The sequence below is a fragment of the Emydura macquarii genome, unplaced genomic scaffold (genome assembly GCF_026122565.2).
Source record: "Emydura macquarii macquarii isolate MOO-44397 ecotype Brisbane River unplaced genomic scaffold, CSIRO-AGI_Emac_v2 contig_2422, whole genome shotgun sequence".
NCBI classification, from domain to species: Eukaryota; Metazoa; Chordata; order Testudines; family Chelidae; genus Emydura; species Emydura macquarii.
In genome coordinates, this window is record NW_027132559.1 from 28,588,835 (window position 1) to 28,614,840 (window position 26,006).

Genomic DNA, 26,006 nt, shown 5'->3' on the forward strand with positions numbered 1-26,006 from the left:
AGAGATTATGGTTCTATTTGGCTTCAATGAATTAAGTCCTGATTTATAGCTGTGAAACTGAAATCAGAATCTGTCCTTTAGTCTCCAGAATATTTGCATCCCCTAAGGCTTCCTGGATGTATTGGAAAGGGAAAGGCTGAATCTTTAGATGCCTTGTTGATATATCATCTTTGGTAGTCATGTGCACTCACTGTTGTTCGCTTTGTTTCCCATTGTTTCCCTCTGTTGTTTTACACCATGTTTTGGTTTCTTTGTGGGGGTAGGGTGTGTTTGAAAGTGCAAAGCTCTATATATGTATGGGCTGAAAAGGCCCGGGTAACAGGTTTTTTCCCTCCTGGGCAGGCTTCTCTGAAGAGAGGGTAGTTCCCTGGTTTGCCTAGAGAAGCAGTCACCTGTTGGTGTCAGATAAAAGCTAAATCTCTCACAGCTGTTTGATCACTAGAAGACTTTCTCACAACACAGGGCAAAGCAAACTATAGATTGGATTCTCACATCCTTAACTCAGGCCTTGTGTAATTCTGATCTTTCTCCTTGATGTTTCCTGTTGCTGATGACAATGGTGTAGACAAGGCATGAGCAGCTCCACTGTTTTTTATCACTTTGTTTTGAAGACAATGGCTTTTTATACTGAAAGAATTTCGCTGTGTGTAGGCATTAGTATATGATTTCAATTTACACCATCATAACCCATCGTGTGGACACTCCTATTCTGGTACGAATGCCTTTTTTCCATTTTTAGCTTATGGCATTGAAGAAAGGGTTTAAGCTAACCCAGAAAAAGCCACTGTTAACCGTATTGGCATAACAAGTAAATTTTTCCCATGTAGGCAAGCCTTATGTAAAGGCAACATGATTGTTAAAATGATACCAGTGCCTTCTCTACATTAGAGCTGCAAAAGTTTTCTCACTATTACTGCACTATTGGGTGATGGCTTTTAGTGAAATTGATGTACTGCATTGATTCTCAATATGGGAATTGCACCCTCCCCAGTGCAGGGGTGCATAAGTCCTTTAGCTACATGGGAGAAGAATTAGGTCCTGAAATTATATTTTCTTTGAAATATGAGGTCATGATATGGAAAAGAGTAAAAACTATTGGTGTAGTATAGACTCTGAGCCCAAGCCAAAATGCTACTGAAGTCAATGGGAGTTTTGCCTGAATAAAGACTGTTTTTAAAACATAGGTCCCCATCCCAATCTTTTCCTCCTTCCTTTTAAAGCTAACCTATATTGCACTGCTACTATATGTTTTATACATTTCATAATTGCTACAGGGTGACTGAACTGCTCTGGTGAATTCCCAAGCAACACTTCCAAGAAAGTTTGAATAATAGCATATACTTTTTATCCCCTAACCTAGTGTTGAAAGCTGTTGTTTAAGTTGGCAGGAAAACTTATTAATGTATCAGCCAGTCTTTGAAACAAAAAGTCAAGAAATGGCATCAAAGTGTCATTTATATTTTCTTAAATGCCTTCTCCAACAGCATGGCATTAAAGCATTAAAACGTTTTTGCCACTGTTTAATCTGTGTAGTATTTTCAAGGTTAAACTGTGCAGAATTATGCAAAAGCATTATAAACAAGGAAAAACTGGAAGCCAAGAACATTGGAAACCTTCTTTCTTTTTTACATTGTCTAGTAATTGTGATTTCACAGCAATTGATTTGTGGCTGTTACTAGCTGTGGTAAAGTGAGCCCCTTATGCAATCAGTTACTGTAGATCTTGGGAATTATCTGTTATAGGTCATTATAAGAACATTCAAGTCAATGTTGTCATACCTTCCATAGTGATGACTCCTGCAATGGAACTAGTTACAGATCCCATTAGTGTTACATTGAAAACTATAGTACGAAGGTTGACTGGGTTATGCATCTGACAAGCACATGCAGGCTGTATTGGTCAGAGGTAATGACTACAAGGTGAAACAGGATCACTGTATATTGCTGTTGATGTGCAAGGTAAAATCATATGATAAATCAAACCTCATGGATCAGAGTGTGAGCTGACCAGCTGAAGGGGTTCAAAGAGGAATATTTTTTGCTCTTCATATACCTAGTACTATTAGTGTATCATGCTTCATGGACAAGTGAGGATGGGGATTTAAATTAGATATGCTGAATAGTATTTACTGCTAGAAATAGGATATCTGACCAGTTGAGCCTTGGTCTGATCTATTATAGCAATATCTATCTATCTCTTTTTTTTTTTTTTTTTTGACTTACCAGGTAATGGAAGTGACTTGCTAACTCAGCTTGTGTATCAGCTCACTTTCTAATGGAACAACGTTCTAGAAAAGTAAAAACTTCATTATATAAAATATTATTCTAGTATGGTTAGCTGAGATATAGCAAAGAATCTCCAAACTATTTTGATAGTCAAAGCCAGATGCTTTGCATAAGGAAAATACCATAATTGATAACGTTCTAATTTATTCTACTTAGCATAGATTTTGTTTGTTTAATTTTTAGAGTGCTAAAATGTATTACTAAAGAATATTGTATAGCCATTTCAGAGAAATTAAAGAAGTTCTTAAATGTACTTAATTGAAGGACTTTGCTTTATTCCTAGCTCTGCCACAAACTTGTAGAGTGAAGTTGGACAAGCCACTCAATTTTTGTTCTCAGTTTACCCATCTCTAAAGTCTTACCTACCTCCATCCCCGGGATCATGTTAGGCTTTTATTTACATTTTAGGAGTGCTTTGAGCTCTTCAGATGAAAGGTGCCGTACAAGGGTAAACTGATATTATGTACTGGGTTTTTGTGCAGGGACTGTTTCACTTGCAGCAATTGCAAAGTTAATATAATTTCAGACTGAAATAACAATTTAATATGCTGTTATTAACCTATTTGTATGGCATACATTATGCCCTGTGAAAGTTAATTATTACCTAGACAGGACCATTGTTTGCATATTATTCTGTTACCAATTGAATGTGCCTGCACTTACGTTTGAAATATTGTGTTACATTAGAGAGTGTGATGTCTACATATAACACCCTTATCAGCGTTCCTGAGATAAACCACTGTTTTCAGGGATGCATATTTCTGCTGTAAAAATGTTCCAAGGCTTGGAACTTTGAATTTTAGGTTTTGGGGAAAAAAGACAACACTTTAAAATGTTTAAATTTGACTTGAGTGTTTAAAAAAAAAAAAAAATCTGATGAGGAATTCTGAGGCACTCTTTTGTGATCTTATAATTGTTATTGTAACACAATTTGTCAGACATACAGCACATGGTACACTGCCAAAACTGATTATGTTGTACTTAAGCGATTGCATCAGCCCAACCTTGGTTACAATGATTTGTACTTTAAAAAAGAATTTTGACACTTGAAGTATACCTTCAGTTGTGCAGGGACCAAAAATGGCTATATGAAAATTGAAAAGTAGAGGTCACTATGACATAGTGCAAAATTTCCACTGCTCCCTGCAGGCCCAACACACTGTGTCTCCAACATTTCCAGTTCTGCCAACCAAAAAAATGAGGTGCTTCTATTAGGAATTGAACTCTTCTTCTTCCAGACAGAATGTAATAGCAATGTGCAGTTGGGTTGACATTTACTACAGAGAAACCCATAGTGTTTAATGGTCAATAAAAATGTATTTATTGGAATGGGAAGGGGAAAGGTGGAACCAAGCAGTAGCAATAAAGGGCTTTTTTACAAATAGACAGGAATAAACTGTTCTGCAATAACTATTCTTGACTAGCTCTCTGTGTGGATACTCTGTGTGGATTAAAAGGCATATCATTCCACAATAATTAGTGCCCTTTCAATTATTCAAACAGGAATTAATTCAGAGAAGTTCTATGGCCTGTGTAATGCAGGAGGTCAAATCAGGGTATCACAGTGGTCCCTTCTAGCTTTATAATCTATACCTCTATGAATTCTGGCATTAAGTGACTTTTATAGCTTATTCCACAATAGCTATTTCAATCACTTTCCCAGTGTAGACAAGCCGTTACTGAGGATTTAAAACTGAATGAAAGAGGGACTGATGCTTTTAATAATACAGGACCTGGTCATCAAGCACTTACAGTGTTAGTGGTGTAAATCCTGTTAGTGAGTAATAAATGCGGTTAGTAAACGTATGCCAGTCAGGCTCATGGACAATGACAGAAAATGCCAGTGAGTAAACTAAAGTGATCCTGATTTCTTCAAATTACAGGTGCTGTTCCCAGGAGTCCAGGTTTTGAATTACATGGCCTCACCAATATAATGTATGTTTTGTCATTTGCACTGATCACTAATATTTGTCCTTCCCACAACTCAAGTATCCCAGGAAAAGAAGACAAAGGGAGCATTAGAGCTTCCCTAAAATTGGTCAGTCACAAAAAGGATCATTTCAGCCCTTTACTACTTTAGAGACACAAGGGGAAAATTTTAACAAAACTAGATGTGACAGATAACCAACTCAAAGTTGTAGAAAATCAACCAGAAAAATTTGGGAGGGTGGGAAAGATTTGTATAGGGTATATGAAATTTTGCAATTTGTGCCTCAAAAGCCTGGGGTGTGGAGAAGTAGAAATGGTGTAAAATCACATGCAAAATAATAAATATATATATTTTGGTAATACCTAGAGTGGAAGATGGAACTAGTCCCAGTGGGCTTCATGGGGAAATTCTTGTCCCAAATACCAGGTATGGATGAGGAGAAAAGTCCTATAATATATAGAGCAGTTCTGCAGAATCTCCACGAGACCCCTCTATTCTGGGATGATTTTGTTATTTCTAAGATATAACAGAAAAAGATGTATTCGTGAAAGCAGCCAGGGAAAAAATGGTCTATTTTGTATAGGGGAGGCTATTATTTCCAAATCCCAACTCCTGAGCTCATTTTCTTCCTTCAGCTTTACTTCTAATGAAGCAACATCTTTTTGTTTTTAAGGAAGCAGTTGCAATCTTTATTTCTTGCAAAACTGAGGGTAAACTGTAAGGTGCACACATCCCAGAATATGAGGTTAAGTTCTGCATCTCTGTTTCTGATTAAGCACAGACCCAAGGTGGTGAGAAGAAAAGGAGCCAAATTCAGCAATTAGGCACCAATCCTTCATACACTTGCATGCTTAAAACTAAGCACATGGATGAATAGTCTCATTTTTTTAAATTGAACTATTTGTGTGCTTAAAGCTGAGCATGGATGTATATGCAAGATCAGGGCCTTAGGTACTATGGTGATAGGTACTGTAGGAGAGCCTGAGAGAGAACATTGAAATGCTGGTTTGCATATAAATATAACAGCTAAGAATTCTAGCTGGTTTTTGTTATAATGGTTCATATATTGTTTGAGGAATAATTTATCTTGCATAAAACCTTTGCCTAAGTTAAATTCTATATAAAGCATAAATAAGTGTTGTGCTCCCTCTTCTGAAGAACAGGAACATTTGATAAACCTTTTGAGAGAATATTATTCCATCTTCTCTTTATAGCAGGGAAAAAAACTCTTTGTTTCTGCTTTTGTGGTATTATTTAGATGTTATTGCCTGCAAAATGTGGTCTCTCTCTTACTAGCCTCTCTGTGGAGACATAATACACAGTATCCTTCATGAAAGTTAAAGTTGGCAGGCTAAGATTATCCTGACATGTCAGATAGCCAAAGTAAATTGAATGGGTTATTTATTTATTGTTTTCTGTCCTGATAATGAACGAAATGTGTAATGCTAAAGGGAAAAAATACTTTGCATGACAATACAGACCTTATCTTAGATATAGGGTGTAAGAGGATTGTTTAAGATCCCACATCATTAGGAGATTATGTGCAGATTTACAAATTTAGTTCTCAGTCCTTCCAGATGATCCACTCTGCATGGGCTTACGGTTCTTTCCACAGGGATCAGACTGCAGGATCGGGGCACCGTATTTTGAAACAGTCATTCGTTCTGTATGTACATGGCAAGCTGAATTCATGGTTCTGTTTTTGCTCTTACAATGGTTGATTTACATTACTAATACAAGCCAAATAGGCAGCTGTATTCCTTACACTGCTTGGGAAAATATCAAAATAGAACTAAAAAGATGTATGTCAGTTATCTCTTTAGCTGTTGGTTATGCAAATTCATGGGCAGTACTGAAGGGAATGCACTCTGTCCTTTTTACATCTCCACCACCCACACTTGCAGTGAGGACCCTCCTGTGCAGAAGCCCTGGTAACTTGATTCTTTTGAAGATACGCTTTCAGGGAATTGTCGAGAGGAATGTCAGGGGCATTGAGCTGTGCAGAGGCTTAGGACCTCCACTTGGACAGCCTTGATTCCCCACTGGAATAGTCAGGGACAAATATCTGTGAGGAGAACCTTGCAGAGATTTCCTCCCCTTTATCTCCTCCTGCAGGGAAGGAGTCCATAATTCTTATGTTTCTTAAAAACAGATATTAATCTTATTGCTGGTACTACTGTGCTTCTTGTTTTATTATAAAGTACTGTACTTGGAATATTGACACTATTTCTACATAGAACAGGCATAATTAATTTCTCTTTGCTATGCAAATGGCCAAAAATGTGACTAGATAATTGATTATTTAAAATGCAGATAAGGACGGACCACATTTCATGGTGGCCACGTATGTTATCTCTAGATACTTCCCAAGAGAACATGTCATTTGATCTATTAATCTTAGTTCTCTCTGTATCACTGTAGCATGTGCCCCTCTGAATAACTAAATTTGATCTGCAGGTTGACGTCCATATTGGTTTCATAGGGTTTCTTCTCATTACCATTTCCTGGTTCTAAGAATCTCTGTCTGGGTGGGTTGTGAATTTTAAAACACTTCAATTACCGATAGGCCTTGCAGTGAGTTGTAAAAGTATAGTGAGACTTTGTCTTAATCTAATTCCCTCTGGTAATTCATTCTACAGATCAGCCCATCAACCAAGAACTCTTTGTCTCCAGCTCCCATGCACTTTTGGTTTTGTTAGCTGCATTGACCCAGGGGAGGATAAACTTGGTGGGTCATGGATGAAGAGGTAACCCCTACTGTAGCTGGGTCCTGGACTGTTGTTCGCTTTGAAGACCATGACCAAGGTCTTGAATTGGCATTGGAAATTAAATGGGACCCAATGAAGGGTGCATAATGCAGGAATGATGGGTTCGTGGTGGTTCATTCCATCGCAAAGTTGGGCCACCATGTTCTACAGAAGCTGGAGCCTCTGTGCTACTTCTGCTTGATAGTACAAATGCAATGAATTGTTGTAATCTGTCCAGGAGGTGATGAATTCATGGATCGTTTTGCCCAGTTCCTTTCTGAAAGGAAGGAGGGAATTCTCCTGATCTGAAAGGAACAAAACAAATCCATTCACAGGGATCCATCTTTCATTCTGAAACTTTATTTATTCATTTTTAAAGCCTGTCACACCTGGTTCCTATCAGTTTTATTCTGAACTCTGGGGACCTGCTGCAGTAAGGGACAAGCACAGTCCCCATCTTCCTCAGTGGTGGAGGTCTCCCATGTTGCAGCACCACTGTAATAGTACTGGTGCATACTGAGAACAGAAGGTCTAGTTGTGAGATATAGGTGGGCTGGTGAGATACTCCTGTTCAACCCCTGCGGAACAGGGCTGTATAAAGGCTCCCAGTAGGTTACTTGTAGCCGTTCATCTGGAACAATCTATCTGCAGAGTAGTTCCATGCCTACAACACAAATGGGGATAGGAATTAGAATAGGGGATGGAAGATTTATTTTTCCCTAGGTGCATATCCACTTTACTTGGCCAGATGTTGGGGTCTGGATTTGCCCCTTCCTGCATACAAATAATTTTTTTTAAAATGCACTTCACTTAATTTGATATCTTCATGTAAAGCAGAATTATGTCCTGCTTGATGTCAAAATACAGGATATTTTGGTGTCAAATCCAGATAATGCAAAAAAGCCAGTAATGTGTTTTTTCATATTACTGATATTCAGATATTAACATATTCACTTTCCCAAACATTGAGATTAACTCGAGTTATTTGGTGTAGTATAATATAAGAAATGAGGCTAGAAAATAAATGAGCCTAGGGATTGTAGTGTAAATGGAAATGCAGTTCAGGATATATGTTGTTAGATAGGCCTATGGTCCATCATAAGTTAAATCACTTAACCAGCAGGATGGAGTTTACAGTAGTGTTTGCACGGAAATACGCTCATGGTGTATTTACACAGGCATAAAGGGAATCTATATAAGCAGAGGATTTTCTAGTGTTACTAGATGCAGTAGAGATGGCTCATTACAGAGACTGAGGCGTTTTGGTAGTCGTGTTATAGGAAGGAGAACTACTGGAAAAGTGCCAATGAGAAAGTAGAGTGACTCAAGTTAATAGTAATGTCTGTAAAGCTCTGTATAAACTAGGTATTATTTTATTGGCTGTTGTTAGTGAATGTTATATTTAAGGTTACACAATAGTTATAACCCCAACCTCTCACATGCCCCAAGCCTTCGGAAACATTCTTCTATTTTTCATTCTTGGTTTCTACTTAGAGTTGAATTTTTGAGCCAAATAGTTTGACACTTTTTAGTTGAAGAATAATGGGAATGAGGAGCAGAAAACCTTCACACACACACCTCCTTACTGCAAAATTTACCCCTCCTCCCCCAAAGTTTGCTTTTGGTTTTAAACAGAGCTTTCATTATGAAATGTGGTCATTTCAAAACCGGACATAATGTTCAGGGAAGAGCTGGGTTTGGGATGGAGGTGGGGGGGAATGTAGGGGGGATAAAACATGAAGTTATAAGCCATTTTAAAAAAAAACAACCACTCTGGGTGAAATCCTGTAACCATAGAAGGGCTGCAGCTGTTGGGCAATTACTGGGACAACTTGCACTGCTGTGCACGTGGCAAAATCCATGAATGGACTAACCATATTTAGGCTCTGTCTACACTTGAAGCTGGGAGTATGATTCCCAGCTCATGTAGACACTCATGATAGCTCTCATTGAGCTCGTGTGCTAAAAATAGTAGTGTGAGCAGCAGCAAGTGGCAGCATGGGCTATTTTTGGCAAGTACAAACCTTCCTGAACCCCACGGGTACGTATTCGAGCATAACTAGCCTGTGCCACTGCTCGCTTCTGCCTGTGCTGCTACAGCTACATGGCTACTTTTTAGCCTGCTGACTTGATGAAAGTTGGTGCCAGAATGTCTACCTGAGCAGGGAGTAACATCCCTAGCTTATAGTGTACACATAGCCTTAAAGTCAGATCAGAAGAAGTTTCCAAGTACAAACAAATTATGGATTTTTGTGATCCTAGCATCTCTCTTCAGTTTTGGCTACATGCTGCATAATTTCAGCTTTTTTAAAATTTTTTTTAAGTTAGTTTTCCTTGGTGAAGGTACAGTTGCCACAATACAAACAATGAGCCACTGGGCTGTTACGTCCGCATTGTGGAAAACCCTCTGAATCCATGCAGTGGCTGCAGTAAACCTACCCCTTTCTAACCACATTCATCTTGATGAGGGGCAAATTTCAAAGCCTAATTGGGGAAAATGTACATGTCTAATAATAAGACAAATAAGGTTTTCTTTTAAAAAAAAAAAAAAAAAAAAAAAAAAAACCAAAAAAAAAAACCACCCCTTCCCTTGGTTTAAATTCGTGGAGAAATAAATATCACCTAGCCAGCAGTGCTCCTGAGAATGGGGTGTATATTTCATAATACAACTTCATGGATTCTTTCTGAAACACAGAATAGCGTGCAGTACAGCAAGATGCTACTCACAGGCATCCAGTGCTCTGATCCTGCAATATGTTCCATGTGACCCTCGCATCCATATGGAGCCCCACTGATTTCAGTAGTATTCAGCCTGCACAAACCTCACTACAGGATTGTGGCCTAAGTTAATCAGAAAAAATAGTATGATATTGTATTGTTGGCCATTTGGCCAAGCAGTAGCTAAAATTCAGAGCCATTTAGATGAGATATTAGTGAAATACAGTCAGGGTATTTTCCTACTTTATTTTGTTTACCAGTTTCGTTTCCTTTGTATAGCAGGAAGAGCAAACTGAATGCTAGCAGCCTTCTTTAGCAGATATCCTAGATAAGGCATTCCAGCCCATCAGAAGTAACAAGTATCTGTTTGCCTCCGCTTCTCACCAGAGACCCACAAACTCTTGCTGTTCATTGACTCCAACTGCTTAACACACAGCCTTGTTTCAGACCCAACCCCCTGTATTTGGAACTAAGGGCGTGTCTTCACTGGGTGGCTCTGTTAGCACCGCAGCGATGCAGCGGTATCGATTGAGCAGTCTGAAAACATATTCAATCGATTTGCCGAGCACTTCTCCCGTCGACTCCGGTACTCCACCAGAATGAGAGATGCAAGCTATGTTGATGGGAGAGTGTCTGCCATTGACATAGGGAAGACTGCACAGCTGTTCGATGCAAGGTTAGTCAGTCAGTTATGTTAATTAAGTAACGTAACTGACATACCTTGCATCGAGGGAGCCGTGCAGTGTAGTCCAGGCCTTAGAAGATCCCATTAGCTATACATCCTTAGGGCTCTGTGGCCTCCAGAAGTGAGACTGGGCTAATCTCACATTATCCCCTATTGATACTCTGAGTGGTTACATGTATTTCATTCCTCCTTTCTATAGAGCGTTTCTTCCTAGAAGATTACCTCAGTAGGTGAGCCATTACATACCTCAGTGTTATTTGAGAAATAATATATGATTAGAACTGTCATAATGGATATGCACAAAGGAACAGAGTTAAATTTGCTTGTGTAACTGTGACTTTGTCCTTTTTTGACATTTTGAACATTTAACCATTCAACACTAAAGTTCTCTCAGTTTAGCTTTTTGCATGGAAAATAAATATATTGAGAGTTTTAAAAAAGCTGGCTGAGGAGCTTTCTGGACTGTTAATGATGATTTTTTTCAATAAGCCTTGGGACACTGGGAAAGTTCCAGAGGACTGGAAGAGGTAATTGGGATCACCCAGGTAATTATAGGCCTGTCCGATGGACATAATCTCAGACGAAATAATGGAACGGCTGATACAGGACTCAATTGATAAAGAAAGTCGTATCTTGTCAAAGTAACTTGTGTTTTTTCTTTTATGAGATTGTAAGTTTGGATGATAAAGGTAAAAGTGTTGATGTGAAGTACTTAGACTTCTGTAAGGTGTTTGCTTTAGTACCACGTGACATTTTGATTAAGAATGATTCAAAGTCAACATGACGTGTACATTAAATAGGTTAAAAATTGGCTTACTGATAGCTTACATAACACAAGAAAACAGGGTCATCCAATGAAATTAATAGGCAGCAGTTTAAAACAAACAAAAGGAAGTACTTCTTCACACAACACACACACAACCTGTGAAACTTGTTGCCAGGAGGTGCTGTGAAGGCCAAAACTATATCTAATTCTTTTCTGAATCCAGTTAAGTTCATAAGTCTGTCAATGGCTATTAGCCGAGATGCTTAGGGATGCAACTCGATGCTCTGGGTGTCCTTGGGCCTCTGACTGCCAGATGCTGGGATTGAAAGACTGGGACGGATAACTTGATGGATTGCCCTGTTCTGTTCATTCCCTTTTGAAACATCTGGCATTGACCACTGTCAGGACACAGGATACTGGGCTAAATGGACCTTTGTTCTGACCCAGTATGTTCATTCTTATGTTATGTCTCAAAATAATTGTAAATGTGGAATCATTATAGAGTGGGTTTGCATCTAGTGTGTCCTGTAGGGATTTGTTTTGGTCCAATGCTATCTTACATTTTTATCCATGACCTAGAAGAAAACAAAATCATCCCAGTAAAATTTGCAGATGACACAGATTGGGTAAGTAGCAAATAATGAAGAGCACAGGTCCTGATACAAAGCAGTATGGATCACTTGCTAAACTAGACGCAACCAAAAAATGTGTTTCAGTACACCAAATGTGAAGTCAGAGGTCTAGGAACCAACAATCCAGGCAATCCTTACTTGGAAAAAGACATGGGGGTTATGATGGATAATCAGCTGAATCTGAGCTCTCAGTGTGGTGATGTGGCCAAAAGGACTAATGCACTCATATTGACACTCGTGCGGTTTCATCAGCAGGGTTGGAACCATGGTGAGACTCAGAAATCTTGGCTTCCATTTCATCCTTTGGAGGGGAGTGTGTTCTAGTGGGCACAGACTCTTTTTGCCCAGTCCCACCCAATCTGTCCTTGTTCCAGTCCTGTCTCTTTCTCACCCCAGGCTCTTGGTCTCTTTCTGACCCCAGGCTCTTTGTCCAAGTCCCAATCTCCACTTCTCAGGCTACTGGTACCAGTCTCCTTGACCAGCCAGTCCTGTTTTATCCCACCAGGCTTGCTGTCTGGGTCTCAATCACCCCACATCTAGTCCCAGTGTCTTTGCCCAGTTAGTTCTATTTCCCTACTCCCAGCTCCTTATCTGATCTCTCGCGCGCTCTCTCACTCTAGCTCTCTAGCTCCAAGTCTTAGTCTTCCTCCCTGGACTCCTCATCCAATCTGTCTCCTCTCACCCATTCCCACAATCCTTGTCTGTCTCTTCCCCCAGCCAGTCCGTCTCCCCCTTTCCTCCAGCTCCTTGTCCAATCTGTGTCCCCCACCCCCTGTCAACTGGCTCCCATTCCCAACCTCTCAGGCATTTTCCCTCTCCCCAACGTGTTTTAGTGATCAGATTTCCACCATTGTTTAAGAAATATGTGAAGTATCAGTGGGAAACTTGATTTAAATCAATGATTTTCTCTTGGTGATTTAAATCGCCTTGATTTAAATCAATCCACCCTGAAAACTTTGAAGAACCTGACCTGTGAGGAAGGATTAAAAAAAACTGGGCATATTTAGTCTTGAGAAAAGACTGGCAGGACCTGATAAGTCTTTATATATGTTAAGGACTATTAACACACATATTAAGAGCTATTATAAAGAGGACACTAATCAATTGTTCTGTATTTCCATTGAAGGTAGGACAAGAATGGGTTTACACTGCATCAGTGGAGAGCTGGGTTAGATATTAGGAAAAACTTTCTAACTATCAGGGTAGTTAAGTTCCATGTGTGTATATAAGGGCAGCATTTGGTCCATAGTTTCTGAAGTATTTTGGGACAATATAGAAAGAAGGATGCTATAAACATTACATATGATTGGATGTCTACTTGAAGAGCTTATTTCAGTTTTATTTTAAATTCAAGTTCAGGTGATCATATGATTTTTTTTTTTTATTCTAAGTGTCTAAAGAAGAAAAAGAAACATGGATGGCCATAAGTAGTAAGTAATTTTATATTTTTAACCTGTCGTGCTTATAAAATTAGAAGACGCATGCTGAAGTGTTGCTATCTATACTTACCACCTTTTTATGTTTTGTCATCCAGTCTTTGACATAAAATCCCCAGTAAGAACAGATTGAAAAAAACTGACTGTCAGGTGATTCAAGTAATGGAAAAACAAATGAATGGACTAGATGAAAAACAAACATGTTAGTTATTAATCTTGTGTGTTATAAACAGAGTTGGGTTTAAAAGGATTATCCACGTCATTTAACTTTATAACTAAAGTCGATACAACTTTAATTTATAATTGTTAAGGTTTTGTTAAATGATTGTAAAATTTAAACATATGTTTATGATTACTCAACATATAATAATCCAGGTTAACAATTTACAGTACTGAATAAAGATGTCCACAAAAATAGTGTTCTATAATACAAAAACTTCTTCTGTTCAGTTATCCTGTCTATAGAATATATGGACAACACTCAATTCCTCATAGAAGGTACACTTTAAAAATTACACTCAAACCTCACATAAAAATTATTTTTTTTCCTCTAAGTTCAATTTTAAAATGTAATTTTTCCATTATAATTAGAAATTGATAATTTATATTCCCCTGATTTCTTCAATATTTGGCTATTAATTATCTAAGAATTCTATAAATCTGTGATTTTTTTTTTTTTTTTTTATTAAACCAATTTTCCTTTTCGTTGTATGCTATTTGCAGCCCATCTGTGCCCGCACTGAGTTCCCTTTGACCTCAAAGGAGATAGGAATGTAAGCCGAACACTGGGGCCTTGATCCTATGTTGTGATCTGCTCCGGTACTGCCCCATTGACTTCCGTGGGGCACAGTAGTGTGCCTGTTCTGACCAGACATGAGGTATCCCAAAACATGAATTACAGACTTTCATCCCATTTACTCCTTTTAATACAATATATGTTTTAAAAATGTTTTTTACAAGTGTATGCATGTATTTAAATTAATTTTACATTTTTCCTTGAAGTGATTTTGAAATCACTTATTTTGAATATTTTTAAAGGAACACTGTCATTTTTTAATAGATAAAATCTGACTTATTCTGAGAATTAAGACCCTGGTCCTCAAAAGAGATCTGTCTGGAAAATTCTTATCTTCATGTAGATCTGCATGATGAAGATTATTTGGATCCTCTCTTTACTAATAGGATTAAAACTTTAATTGAATTTGCTGCATCACAAAATATATTACACATTTCACCTGACTTAATGTGCTACCCTATGTCAATATGTGTGCAATTAGTTCCCAAAGAGATGCACATTAAATTGGATTTGGTATGTTTTGCATATATTGGGTATTTGTGCTGCAGTAAAAAAGTAATTGAAAACATGAGGATCTACAATATGGTTCAAATCTTATAGCTATGTTTAAGCTATGAATAAGTTGCTTAATTTCTCTATTTTTTTGAGACCCAAAAAATTGCTCTGTTTATATAGATTTTTTAAAAAATCATTACATCAGACAATATAGTGCTGTAATTCAATAAAATTTCCTAGTGTATATAAACCGTATGTAGCTATGAACCATAGGGACATAACTGAGCCTTCATATTTTATTTTTTTCACAAGTATTCAGTCTCTTTAAATTCTTCTCAAATAATAGTTTGACCATAATTTTAATATTTGCAAACCTATTGCTTTTAAATATTTGCAAAATTAATGGAGTTTTTAGTTATTTATAGATTAAGGATTCCATTTTCACTGAAGTTAATAATTAACTATTCATGAGACATATCAGTGTTATATTGAGAAGCTAAATTTTCTGTGCCTCATATGGTTTAAGCCAATATTGTAGAAGGATGCACTTTCTATTTCAGCTACCACTTTAATAAGTTTACAGAAGAGATGCAAAATCATCTCAATGGAAAATAATCTGAAAAAAGTGTACATGTTGCACACAGTCATGGATCATCCTGCTTCTACACTTTGTACAGAATAAAATTGGAGTATCAGACTTTGTCTTGTGCTTGGCAGATTGAGCAGGATGGGGTACTTTTGCTTGTTCTTCTACACATTGCCCCCATCGCTCTCTGCAGCTCAATATATTTACATACAAGATTGACATTCAGGGTGTGAAATCCTGGACCTATTGAAGACAATGGCAGTTTTCTGCTGCAGCCCTTTAGTGGGGTCAGGATTTCACCTTAAATTTCTCCCAATATTTAAATAAAAAATGCATTACAGAACAAGTAGATGAAAACACAAACAGACATTTTTCTTGCATCTGCTATAAATCATTCTATAATATTGAAAGAATTTTTCACGGCTAAATATTGATGATTGGCAACACTACCAGTTTACCATATTCAAATTGAAGTGGTTTGAATGCTTCCAAAAAAAAAAGACTGGAAACATTCATGAATATATTGAGTTATGCTAATACCTCTTTCAGCTAAAAGGAATTGGGGAGTTTGCTAGCAAAGAGCATTAGCTGCAGCTTGGTTTAGGATTTGAATATTCCAACATACAGGAATGTTTAAGGTTTTTATTCGAGCCTGCCTTTATTTCTTAATCACAAGTATTTGTTCATAATTTGTAGCTTTATATAGTTTCACAGATAAAGAAAATATGTGTGCATTTGTAAATATAATAATACATGTTGTAGGAATGAATTTTCCTTTTCCTTTTTTCCCTCTTTTTATTGGAACTCCTTAAAATCCAATAAAATGTTTGAAAGTTTTTTAATAGCCTCATTCTTTTTATTAATCAAGCATTGTAATTTTGTTTCTGACATGTTTTTAGCAGTTATTCAAGGGAATTTTATGACCAGTATGCTCAAAGCCAGGAAAAATCTGTGGTCAATAAAATGCAGCAGAAATATTGGAAAACAAAACAAACCCTTATTAAAGTCACAGGAAAGAAGGAAGATGAACATGTTGTGGCTTCAGATGCAGACCTGGATGCTAAACTAGAGGTTTGTATTTAAATTACAATCGGAATTAATGACTGAAATCTTTTTGAAAATCTGATAATGTGATCAAGTCTGTGTGTTTGTATCTACATATGTGTGTGTACCATCCTTTGTATTTTTGTGTATAATCTGAGGTGTGGTCAGGAGTGGGAGTACTGCATTCTTGAATGTCCACTATTGTTAACTATATCTTTTAAAACAACAAAAAACAAGCAAACACAAACAAGCAGACCTCACCTCAGCAGTATTTTGCTTCACAATTAACATAGTTCTCACTATGCAAAACATAAGAGCATTGGAAAAAGTGTTCAAATGTTGCTTCTGAATTAGCAGAATATTAAAAGAAAACATGTTTTCGGAGGCGCTATAAAAATGGCATCATGGTGGTGGTAAAAGTTCTAAGCAATGGAATGGTGAAGCTAAACAAATAATTTTTCACTTGCTCTCAAAATATTGGGGTGAAATCCTTGCCCCACTGAAGTCAATTGGAGTTTTTTCTATTGGTTCAGTGGGGTCAGGCTTTCCTGCAGGAGTGCTAAAACTTGGAAAATGATTTCCTAGCTATATGTTCCTCCTGTAGTTGTAATTTTGGTTAAGTTCTTCATTCAGACTGTTGTATAGAGCTGCTGCTATACAGAATGTCTGTAGAGAGTGATCATGGTTTAATAGTCTTTTGAATGCTGGTTAAAAATTGCTATGTAAATAGAAGATATTTACTGGCATTTTATAATTTTTTATAATTTTATAATTTCATTAATTTTTTCCCCTGTAACACTATACTTATTTGTCCTGTTTTAAAATATTATGCCTAAAACCCTTGATAATGTCTCTTTATACTCTGTGACCTACCACATGGATACAATCCAGACTGAATAGCTGTCACCTCCGCCCTCTAACCTAGGGTGCCCTTTACACTGCTTTGCTGCTGTAGCCTCCAGCCTAGACAGCTCACAAACACTCTCCAGTATGCAACTCACTGCTAGCTATATCTCGCTGTGTGCTGCAGCCCAGCCAGCCACACCTTGGCTCTTACAGCCTTAGTTATACTGCAGAATGACACCAATGCACTCCGAGTCTTAGGTTTTCCCCCAGGTACATGTCTTGTACTGCCCAGACCTTTCCTGGACAATACTAGTTTATATAAAAGTACGTTACTTATTTAATAAAAATAACATGCACGCAACTTACCACCTCAAATGGAGTTTCCTAGATACAGTAAAATCTCAAAGATATGAACACCAGCATTACGTACTGACCGGTGAACCGAATACCATGTGGAACCAGAAGTAAGCAATCAGGCAGCAGCGAGGGGGGGAAGACAGCAAATACTATACTATGCCTGTATTGCGTCATCAAGGTCAGCACATCTGGGTTTCCTGTCTTCAACTTCACTTGCCACATGAGGGGAGCCACTTACACGTAAGAGGTGAAGACGTTGAGGTTCACAGACATTGCAGTCAGCTCTGCTGCCAGTCCAAGGCAGCCGAAACATGCAGAGCAGAAGCAGCCTGGGGTCTGTGCTGTTTTCTGTAAGCTGTAGGCACTGTTTTACCCCCAGCCCCACCCCATCAGAAGGGGGACACTGTTTTTTCACCTGTCAGGACAGTGGTGTGCTGCGGGGGCCAGACCCTTGAGCACTGGCCTGCAGGTGGGCACCAGCTCCTTCAGTGCCCCCTGTGCGTCATGAAGGGCCAGCTGGGGGCAGCGCCGGGACCCTCCTGCCCTGCATGGGGGATGGCCTGAGGCTGGGGAGGGGGAGGGGGACCCTTCACGACGAATGAGGAGCACAGGAGGCTGATGGGCGGCTGCTCCTGCGCACCCCGCCCCTTGCGCGTTGTGAAGGATGCTCCCCCCTCCCCCCCCACTGGGGACTGAGGCCGTTTCTGACCAAGCCCACGCGGGGCTGGAGCGGGAGAGGTGGGCACCGCATGGCGGGTAAGTGTGGGGGTGGGAGGCGGCGGACCCAAGCCTGCATTTGTAACCCCCAGGTCTCACGCCCCCCCTTACCCTTCCCGCAGGTACAGACTCCCCTGAGGCAGCTGAGGGGCAGTGCCAGGACTCCTCCTGCCCTGCATGGGGGTGGCCTGAGGCAGGGGGGGGGTGGTGGCACAAATGCAGGCTTGGCCCCCCCGGGCGTCGGAGACCCACGGTACACCATCGCATCAGGAGAGGGGCAAGTCTGCAAGCTCAATCCAAACCCAGGAAAGAAGCTGTGGCAGCTCGAGCTGCTGAGGGGGAAGCTGCTGCTGCTGCACCCAAAGCCTGGCCTGGAATGAAAGCCAGAGCCCGAGCTGCTGCCTGCATGCTGTGCTCTGGAGGAGTTTTAAAGGGCCACCATCTGTGCACTGATGCAGCCCAAGATTTGCCTGTGCCAGTCCTGGGTCCTGCCAGCACCTCTGGGAATGCAAGGGGCAGAGAAAGAAGGGGTACTGGTAGCAGGCTGGTGCCAACCCCTTGCTACATATTGCCTCTGAAGCACGGTGGCAGTGCACAGAGCAGGGTGAGCCCTGGAGGGAGGCGGCTGAGGGTTGGTGCTTGTAAAACCAAGGGCATGGGGCAGGCCCACACCGCACTTCAGCCCAAAGGCAAGAAACAGGAATAGGGCAGGGAGTTGCTTGCAAACCAGGCAGTGCTGCCAGGTACCACCTTTGCAGAGATTTCTCCCAGCCTCAGCTGGAAGACACTGACTGCAGGGTACTGTATCATAATGTTTTGTTCAGAGTTACGACCATTTCAGAAAAACAGCAAGAGTCCTGTGGCACCTTAAAGACTAACAAATTTATTTGGGCATAAGCTTTCATGGGCAGAAACCCACTTCATCAGCTGCATTTCAGAGTTATGAACAATCACCATTCCGGAGTTGTTCATATCTTTGAAGTTCTGTTGTACTTCAGTTTAAAGCAATTAAATCTAGATTAGTTAAAGCAATAAAACAAGTTTATTAATTACAAAGAGAAAATTAAAAGTGAAAGTAATGAGGCATAAAAGTTAAAAGTGGTTACAAGAAAATAAAGTTAAAATGCTACTAATGCCTTATTTAACAAATTATATCAAATTCAAGCAAATTTTCTCACAGCAGTCTTATTGACCAAACCCCCTAGGTCAGGACCCCTTCTCTCAGAATTCAATGAAGGCTTCCTTTGTTGCTTCAGGCGTAGCGAATGCCATGGGGAGAGGGGAGCCCATTGGGGTGTTTCACTTTCCTTTTTATAGTTTCAATCCCTCCCTTGAAAAACATTTCCAGCTGAGATTCAAGAGCTAGAGTTTATGTGGAAGGATATTCCCTGCTGGTTTTTTCCAGCTCCTTGAACTTTCTTTGTCTCCCCTTCCTGTTTGATGACTCTGTTTACTGCTTAAATGCAAATTAAGAAGAGCACACATTCCTTTGAGACAGACATGTTTGCTAACCTCTAGTTTGGAACATGTATCGTTAATACCATACAGGGGAATCCTATAACTTCACATACAGTGTTGCTTCTCATATTTCACCAGAACAATAATGACCTGCAAATTGAGTTTTCAAATGATACCTCACAAGGCATATTTCATGCAAAGATTATTACAATAGTGTGTAGGAAGTGGACATGGGTACATCCGTCACACATTTTTCAACATTTGTTATATATCCAGATTGAAATTTGGCACAAAAGGGGCAGACTTATGTGTGATGCTGGAAAACTAGGTGCCACATCATGCCGAAGTCTCCGAGTCTCAACTGAACACCAGCTAATACATAGCTGGAATCAGTCTGACTCACCTGTGTGGTGGTGGTGTTAAAATACTTATTGGAATTATAAAAATGTTTCGTGTTTAGATTTTGTTGAATACTTGTGAGTTGCTGCCTATATTAATCTCATAACATCTGTATTCCATGTTGTAAGGCAATATTTGAGTGGTTGTACTGTGAGCCTCAGTGACTGTAAATCACCAGATAGGAGAGAGTCATTAACTAGTATGAAGGGCTGAGCTTCAACAGAAGGTGTTATGCCCTTCCCAAAAGGAAAGATCTGTTGATACTAGGTAGACTGGTACAACTGTGGGACGTTGCAAATGTCATTTCCCGGTGTTCCATCAACAAGAGGACAAAAGACTTTTCTTGTTCCGCCTCCTCCCCGTGAAGATGAGTCATACAAGTGGACTCCTCCCATCAGCTGAGTTTGCAGCTCAGAGCATGTGGCTGGAGGAGGATAAAAATCCTAAATAAAAGGAACTTGGTATCTCTCTGCTGCTTGGACTCTGGGGTGGTGGAGGTTTCTAGGTATAAATGAGAGACCCCCAGGTGCTTAGTCTGGGTTAGCCCTAAAGGACATGTAGAGCTTTCTGATGATTAAGAAAAAAATTGTCATGGAAGTCTCTGATTCCATAATGTTCAGAGATTTCCATGACATTTTCTGCTTTAAACTGGGCAGAGGCGGGGAGATGGGACGGCAGAGTTTTTTTTGGGGGGGGGAGCTGCTGCAGGCCGCTGAGGGCACCCTGGAGCCCTGGGCTGCTGTGTGTGGTGGATCCCTGTCTTCCCCCTCTCTTCCCCCAGCGGGGCTCGGGCTCACTTTGCGTAGCATGGGCTTCAGTCAGCCCCCCATCAGTCCCTTTACCCCCCTTATATTTAGTAAAAGACACAGACTTCCATGAATTTTTTTTGATTGCCCGCAACATGACCTTGACGAAATCTTAACATTACTGATGATAGACGCTTTTATTACCTTTTTGAAACTTAAGATTGTAACTCACTTGTGTATCTATGTTTACCTGCTTCAAGCTTGTAAATAACTCTGGTTTTCTTTTCCTGTTTAATAACTCTTTATAGAGTTTATTATCGCATTGGCTATATATGTTGTCTTTGGCATAAGGTGCAGTTGACCCGGGGTAAATGACTGGCCCTTTGGGATTGGGAGTAACCTGAATATTATTGTGATTCTTGGTGTGATGGGCTATCTATCACAAAGGTACACTCACCTGGATGGTGAGATAGAGCGGAGTACCTAAGGGGACTGTCTGTGACTCCATATTAAGGCAATTGTAGTGCCTGAAGAGTTTACATTTGATAATTGGTTGGTGAAATCTAATAATAGAATTCGCAACCAATTTGGGTTTTGTGCCATGATTCCTAACAGTCTGCCCGGAGGTGTTCTTTTTACTCTTCTAAAAATTGCAGTGTGTCATACACATAACCTAACTGCATAAGTATTATAATTTTTGTAAAGTTTTAAAGTAATATAGTACTGCATTCTCCAGAAATCCACTTTTACAAAACACACAGTGCACATCTTTCTTCCAAGCTTTTGTGTAGCTCGGAAAGAAAGGAAAAGGGTTTCCAACTTGTAGCGAATAATGCAGAGTATCTAGCTACATATTAACATGCTATAAATTGTTATATAGGTATCAGGTTTGTTCCTTTTTAAAGAATTTATTTTACAGTTTACTTTAGAATAGCCTGTAGTTTTGAAAATGACATTTTTCTCTATTGACTTTTATCCTTCTGGGTTCGTCTCTCAAGTTTCACTTGAAGTCAATATGATTGCTTTGAAAATGAATATATAAAAAGTATCTGTGTTCCAGACAGTTGTTGGAATGTGTGTATCTTTCTGAATAGTGCTTTAGTTCACTGCAGTCTGTGAATATTTATCCTGTTATGTTGCACTTATATGGTGAATGTTGTTTATCGTGGGTTATGAGCCAACAGAGTGGTAATGTGAAAGTCATTCTGTGGGGTCCATGCAAAACCATGCTTCATGGGCTTGTTCAGCCCTGTTGTTGATGCTGCAGCAACACAGTTGATGTTAGTGTGATCCGAAAAAGGGAAATGAGTGTGTGCTAAATAGAAAAAGGCAAGCACATTTTTACCTAAATAACTTTGTAACTGCAAGTAGTGCTGACTGTTTGATAGATGAGCCTGGCACAAATGTATAGTAGGCCAAACTGAAGTTTCGATTAAGTATGATCAATTGTGTGCTGAGTGCCTTGTACAGAATCTTTGTGTAGTGCCTAGCATAGTGCGGCTCAGATCTCAGTTGGGTCCCAAAGGTGCTATCATAATAGAAATAATAATTGAAGCTAGGAAATTGCTCTCACTGATATGTGACTATACTGGAACAGAAATGAAACTGATCAGTTTGAACATTCTTTGTAATCAACAGCTTTGCCTATTGATTTATAAACGAAGGCCCCAGTCCTGCACAGGGATCTGCAGGGATCCTTGTGCCACTAGCTAGAGTGTCCCACCAAAGTCAGTAAGTTTCCACCATCCATGGCCCCTTTGCAAGACTGTGGCACCTTATATTGAAAAGCTAGTAGGAGTTCTGTTATCTCATATACTCGAGTTAAGGTGGGGTGTGTACGTGTACGTGTACATACTTTTTTTTTTCATTCCAAAATAGAGTTTGTGCAATTTCATGGCTGGCATACAGATTTGACAATGTCAGTAAAGAAACATAAGAAATAAACATGTTCTTGCTGAACTGTCATTTAATTTTGCAAAAACAAAGATAATTGTTTTTTTCTGGTTTTTTTCTTGTTTGCCTTTTTCTTATGTTCAAATTGTTTACAGAAACTATAGACAGATCAAAAACGTATAAAGGAATCTAAGAAAATCTTACATTCGAGCCTGAGATGGTATTAGAAGCAACACATTTAATAAGGAAATAGTGATTTTTTTTAATTACAAGTAATGCTGGTTTGTTTTAGAAAAAACATCTTTGTTTTTAGTTTTGTTTTTTCTTTAGAACGTTTCTTGCATGTGTTTTATAATTTGCCTGTTTTATGTTTAATTACAGCTGTTCCACTCAATTCAGAGAACATGTATGGAGTTGCTTAAAGCAATTGAACTCTATCAAAAAAGAATTTGTTGTAAGTATAACTAATTACAGCAGTTAAGCAGGGAGCTGAGTCTGCAATATGGAAGTAACTAATGTGTGACAGAGTGTAGAAGGACTTTGGGTAAATGCTATTCTCTTCATCCTAATTAGATTTGAAGATAACCTTCCATTATAAACCCAGTTTGGAAACTAACCTCCTAATTTGGCCAAGCTCTGACAATTCTCTTGAAATTGTATATGTGTGACACTGTGCCAGGATAGACGGGTACATGCAGGAGATAGGAAAGCATTCAAGAATCAAGTCCTAATTTCTTGGCTCACCTGAATTCAGAAGCAGCTTATTTTAGAAACTCCAAATTTGTTTTAATGTGGTTTTCTTGGTGAGGTTTGTTGCTTTTGAAGAATGGAAGTGAATTTAGGTGCATTGGGGGGATGGTGTTCTTAACACAACACAGCCATAACACTGAACTGATAAAGTCAAACTGGCCCTGACATGTGGACAGCCATGATGAGTGGCAGATCAGAAAAGAGGTTACACAATAGTTTAGTATATCAGAGTTAGTGTTCCATTGTACAAGTGGTGACACAAATGAAGTCTTTTGTGTGAAGATTATATATAGAGAGGAACATACTTGATTAGAATGCAGTGTGAGCATACAGTGGATTTGACTAATAAGTGGCCCTTGCTGACATTTAGAAATATAATTTGTTTAACAATATTTCAGTTGCAATAATTACTATGTCCCTCTCCCTTCACATGTCACTTGTTTTACATAAAGTCTGTGTGACCTGACATATGAATGGCCAAGAGGCTGGCAGACAGGGAGGTATGTGTGGAGAGTTCTAATCTGTGGGAGCAGGAGAAAGTGCTTGCTGCAGGAGACTGCCGGTCTGGAGGAGGGTGGCTATGAAGTGAGAGTGGTTGTGACTTTCTGGCATTGCAGAGATCTGCTTTGAGGCCACAACCAAATGCAGTTTACTTACTTCCACTCCAGAAACACCCTGCATTCTGCTATGTAACACTCCCACTTTCAATCCCCCAGGACTTCTAAACTATGCAGCTTTTGAAATACCAGTAGAATCATAAAGCAAGCAGACCGTCCAGCAATTGGCTTAAAAAGAAAATCACACATTTAGCCAGAAGAATTAAATCCCCGACTAATAGTACAATAATAGAAAAGGGGAGAGGTTTTAAATGACCAGGTCCTCAGCTGGTGTAAATCAACATTGGCTTCAACAGAGCTATGCTATTTTATATCATCTGAGGATCTGGCTTGATGAGCTTTTAAAAAAACCAGCAAATTATCAAGGGAAATAATATTGTCAGGCCACAACAGCCTCCTTCATATGATCTAACCAAGGTAATATCTTTATTCAAGCAAGAAATAGCATGTTCTTCTGTTGACTTTCAGCCCAGAGATCATTTTGCAGTTCTTATTACACTACACCAAAGCTTACAATGCTACACCAAATTACACTGACAGGTGTGCTCAAGCGAATCTGATCTTTTGTTTCATAAATGCAGGAACAGCATGAAGGTTAATTAGGAAAAGATTTTTTGTACTGTGCTGCTTGGATCTGAAGTGACTTGTTATCCTATTTTTGGTGTTGACATTTTTGAAACCTGTTAAATTTTACATATCTGACCACTCATTCCTTTTTCATTAGTTTTGTCTCAGGAAGAAAATGAATTGGGGAAATTTCTTCGATCACAGGGTTCTCAGGATAAAACTAGAGCAGGAAAAATGATGCAGGCCACAGGAAAGGCCCTTTGCTTTTCTTCTCAGCAAAGGTATGTCATCTTCAGTTTATAAGTGATATTAGGGAAGTGTTACTCCATGGTTTCGTTCATGTTGGACCAAATCCTTTGTTCTGACACATTTTCAGTGTCCTCAAATGACTGGCTTGAAATACTCCATCTTGAGCTGAACAGTGTGGCTGCTTGACTCAAAGCATCATATGCTGAACAGTGGGAGCTTGATATTGGGAGCATCTTCGGTTAGAATTTGGCTGTTAACACAGATAGTAACAGCCACAGGTGGTCTCTTCAAAAGCGTATAAATCTCTTAGGAGCACAAATCCCATTGACTATACTCCTAAGTAACTTAGATGTTTTTGAAAATCCCTCTCTGTAGCTAATTATGTAACATGCATCCAATATATACAAACCTTTGACATGGAAAACTAGGTTCTCTTAGAATGCCAATAAATGTGCATTAACCCCCACCCCTCCATCAGTGCCCCCATGCCACATAAATCATCTTGTATCATATGAAAACTGTTTTGTTTATATAAATACTCAGAGCCAGCCAACATTTTGATCTTTCTTTAACCAACATAAAAAAGAAGCCACATACATCCTTCCCTTGCCCAGTCTGCCAACTCTGTCTTCCACTTCTGTGACCCACCCTTCTCCTAACAAGTCAGTACTGCACTTTTTTGTATCATCAGCCTCTGGCCAGCTCAGTAACGGAAGATCCGACAGATGTAGCAGTTCCCTGGCTATGTCAGTCCTACACTAACTAGAAATTCCCCTGTGCTAGGGAAATCCCTCGGTAGATAGTTAAATTAGCTTTTAAATCTGCTTTATGCCACTAATAGGCTGTTGAGTGTGTCCCAGTGAAGCTGCTGCTGGCTACCGGCATGGAAAGGCAGCAGCAAGAGGGAGGAAGGACAGGTTAGTCATGGGTAGGATTTTTTGAGAGCCTGTTAAGGATAGAATGTGGGAGTGGGAAAGGGAGCTGATGTCCCCAACTGCCTCTCCATAATGCTGGGTCTCAGAATATGGCAGAAAATACCTTAAAATATCATAAAGCTAAATAGCTTTTAAACAGAATTATTCAAATTCCTTTGAAAAATCAGATAACACTAAAGTCATCAGTCAAGCAGACAATTTATCTGCAAATATCAAGGTTACATTCTTAAACTGCATATTAGGTTACTGGTAGGGTTAACATTGCAGTTCTGGCACATATGTGGTATGTAGCTAGTAATAAATTAAGGCAGCTGCTTTTTCACAGGTTTTGTGACTATTCAATAAAACGCCC

The 26,006-nt window shown here is 39.3% G+C and overlaps 1 protein-coding gene across 4 annotated transcripts in view; it reads left to right on the forward strand.

Moving 5' to 3' along the window:
- ICA1 (islet cell autoantigen 1) overlaps positions 1–26,006 on the forward strand; it is a 98,906-nt gene that overhangs the window by 1,724 nt on the left and 71,176 nt on the right. The window contains exons 2-6 of one of the 4 annotated variants that reach the window (XM_067562133.1): positions 13,155–13,193; positions 13,923–14,077; positions 15,976–16,147; positions 22,918–22,990; positions 24,628–24,751. In XM_067562133.1, the coding sequence (XP_067418234.1) occupies positions 14,073–14,077; positions 15,976–16,147; positions 22,918–22,990; positions 24,628–24,751 (374 nt within the window). In that variant the 5' untranslated portion in view covers positions 13,155–13,193; positions 13,923–14,072. The remainder of the gene's footprint in view (positions 1–13,154; positions 13,194–13,922; positions 14,078–15,975; positions 16,148–22,917; positions 22,991–24,627; positions 24,752–26,006) is intronic. The other 3 variants (XM_067562134.1, XM_067562131.1, XM_067562132.1) reach the window with 3 other exon arrangements.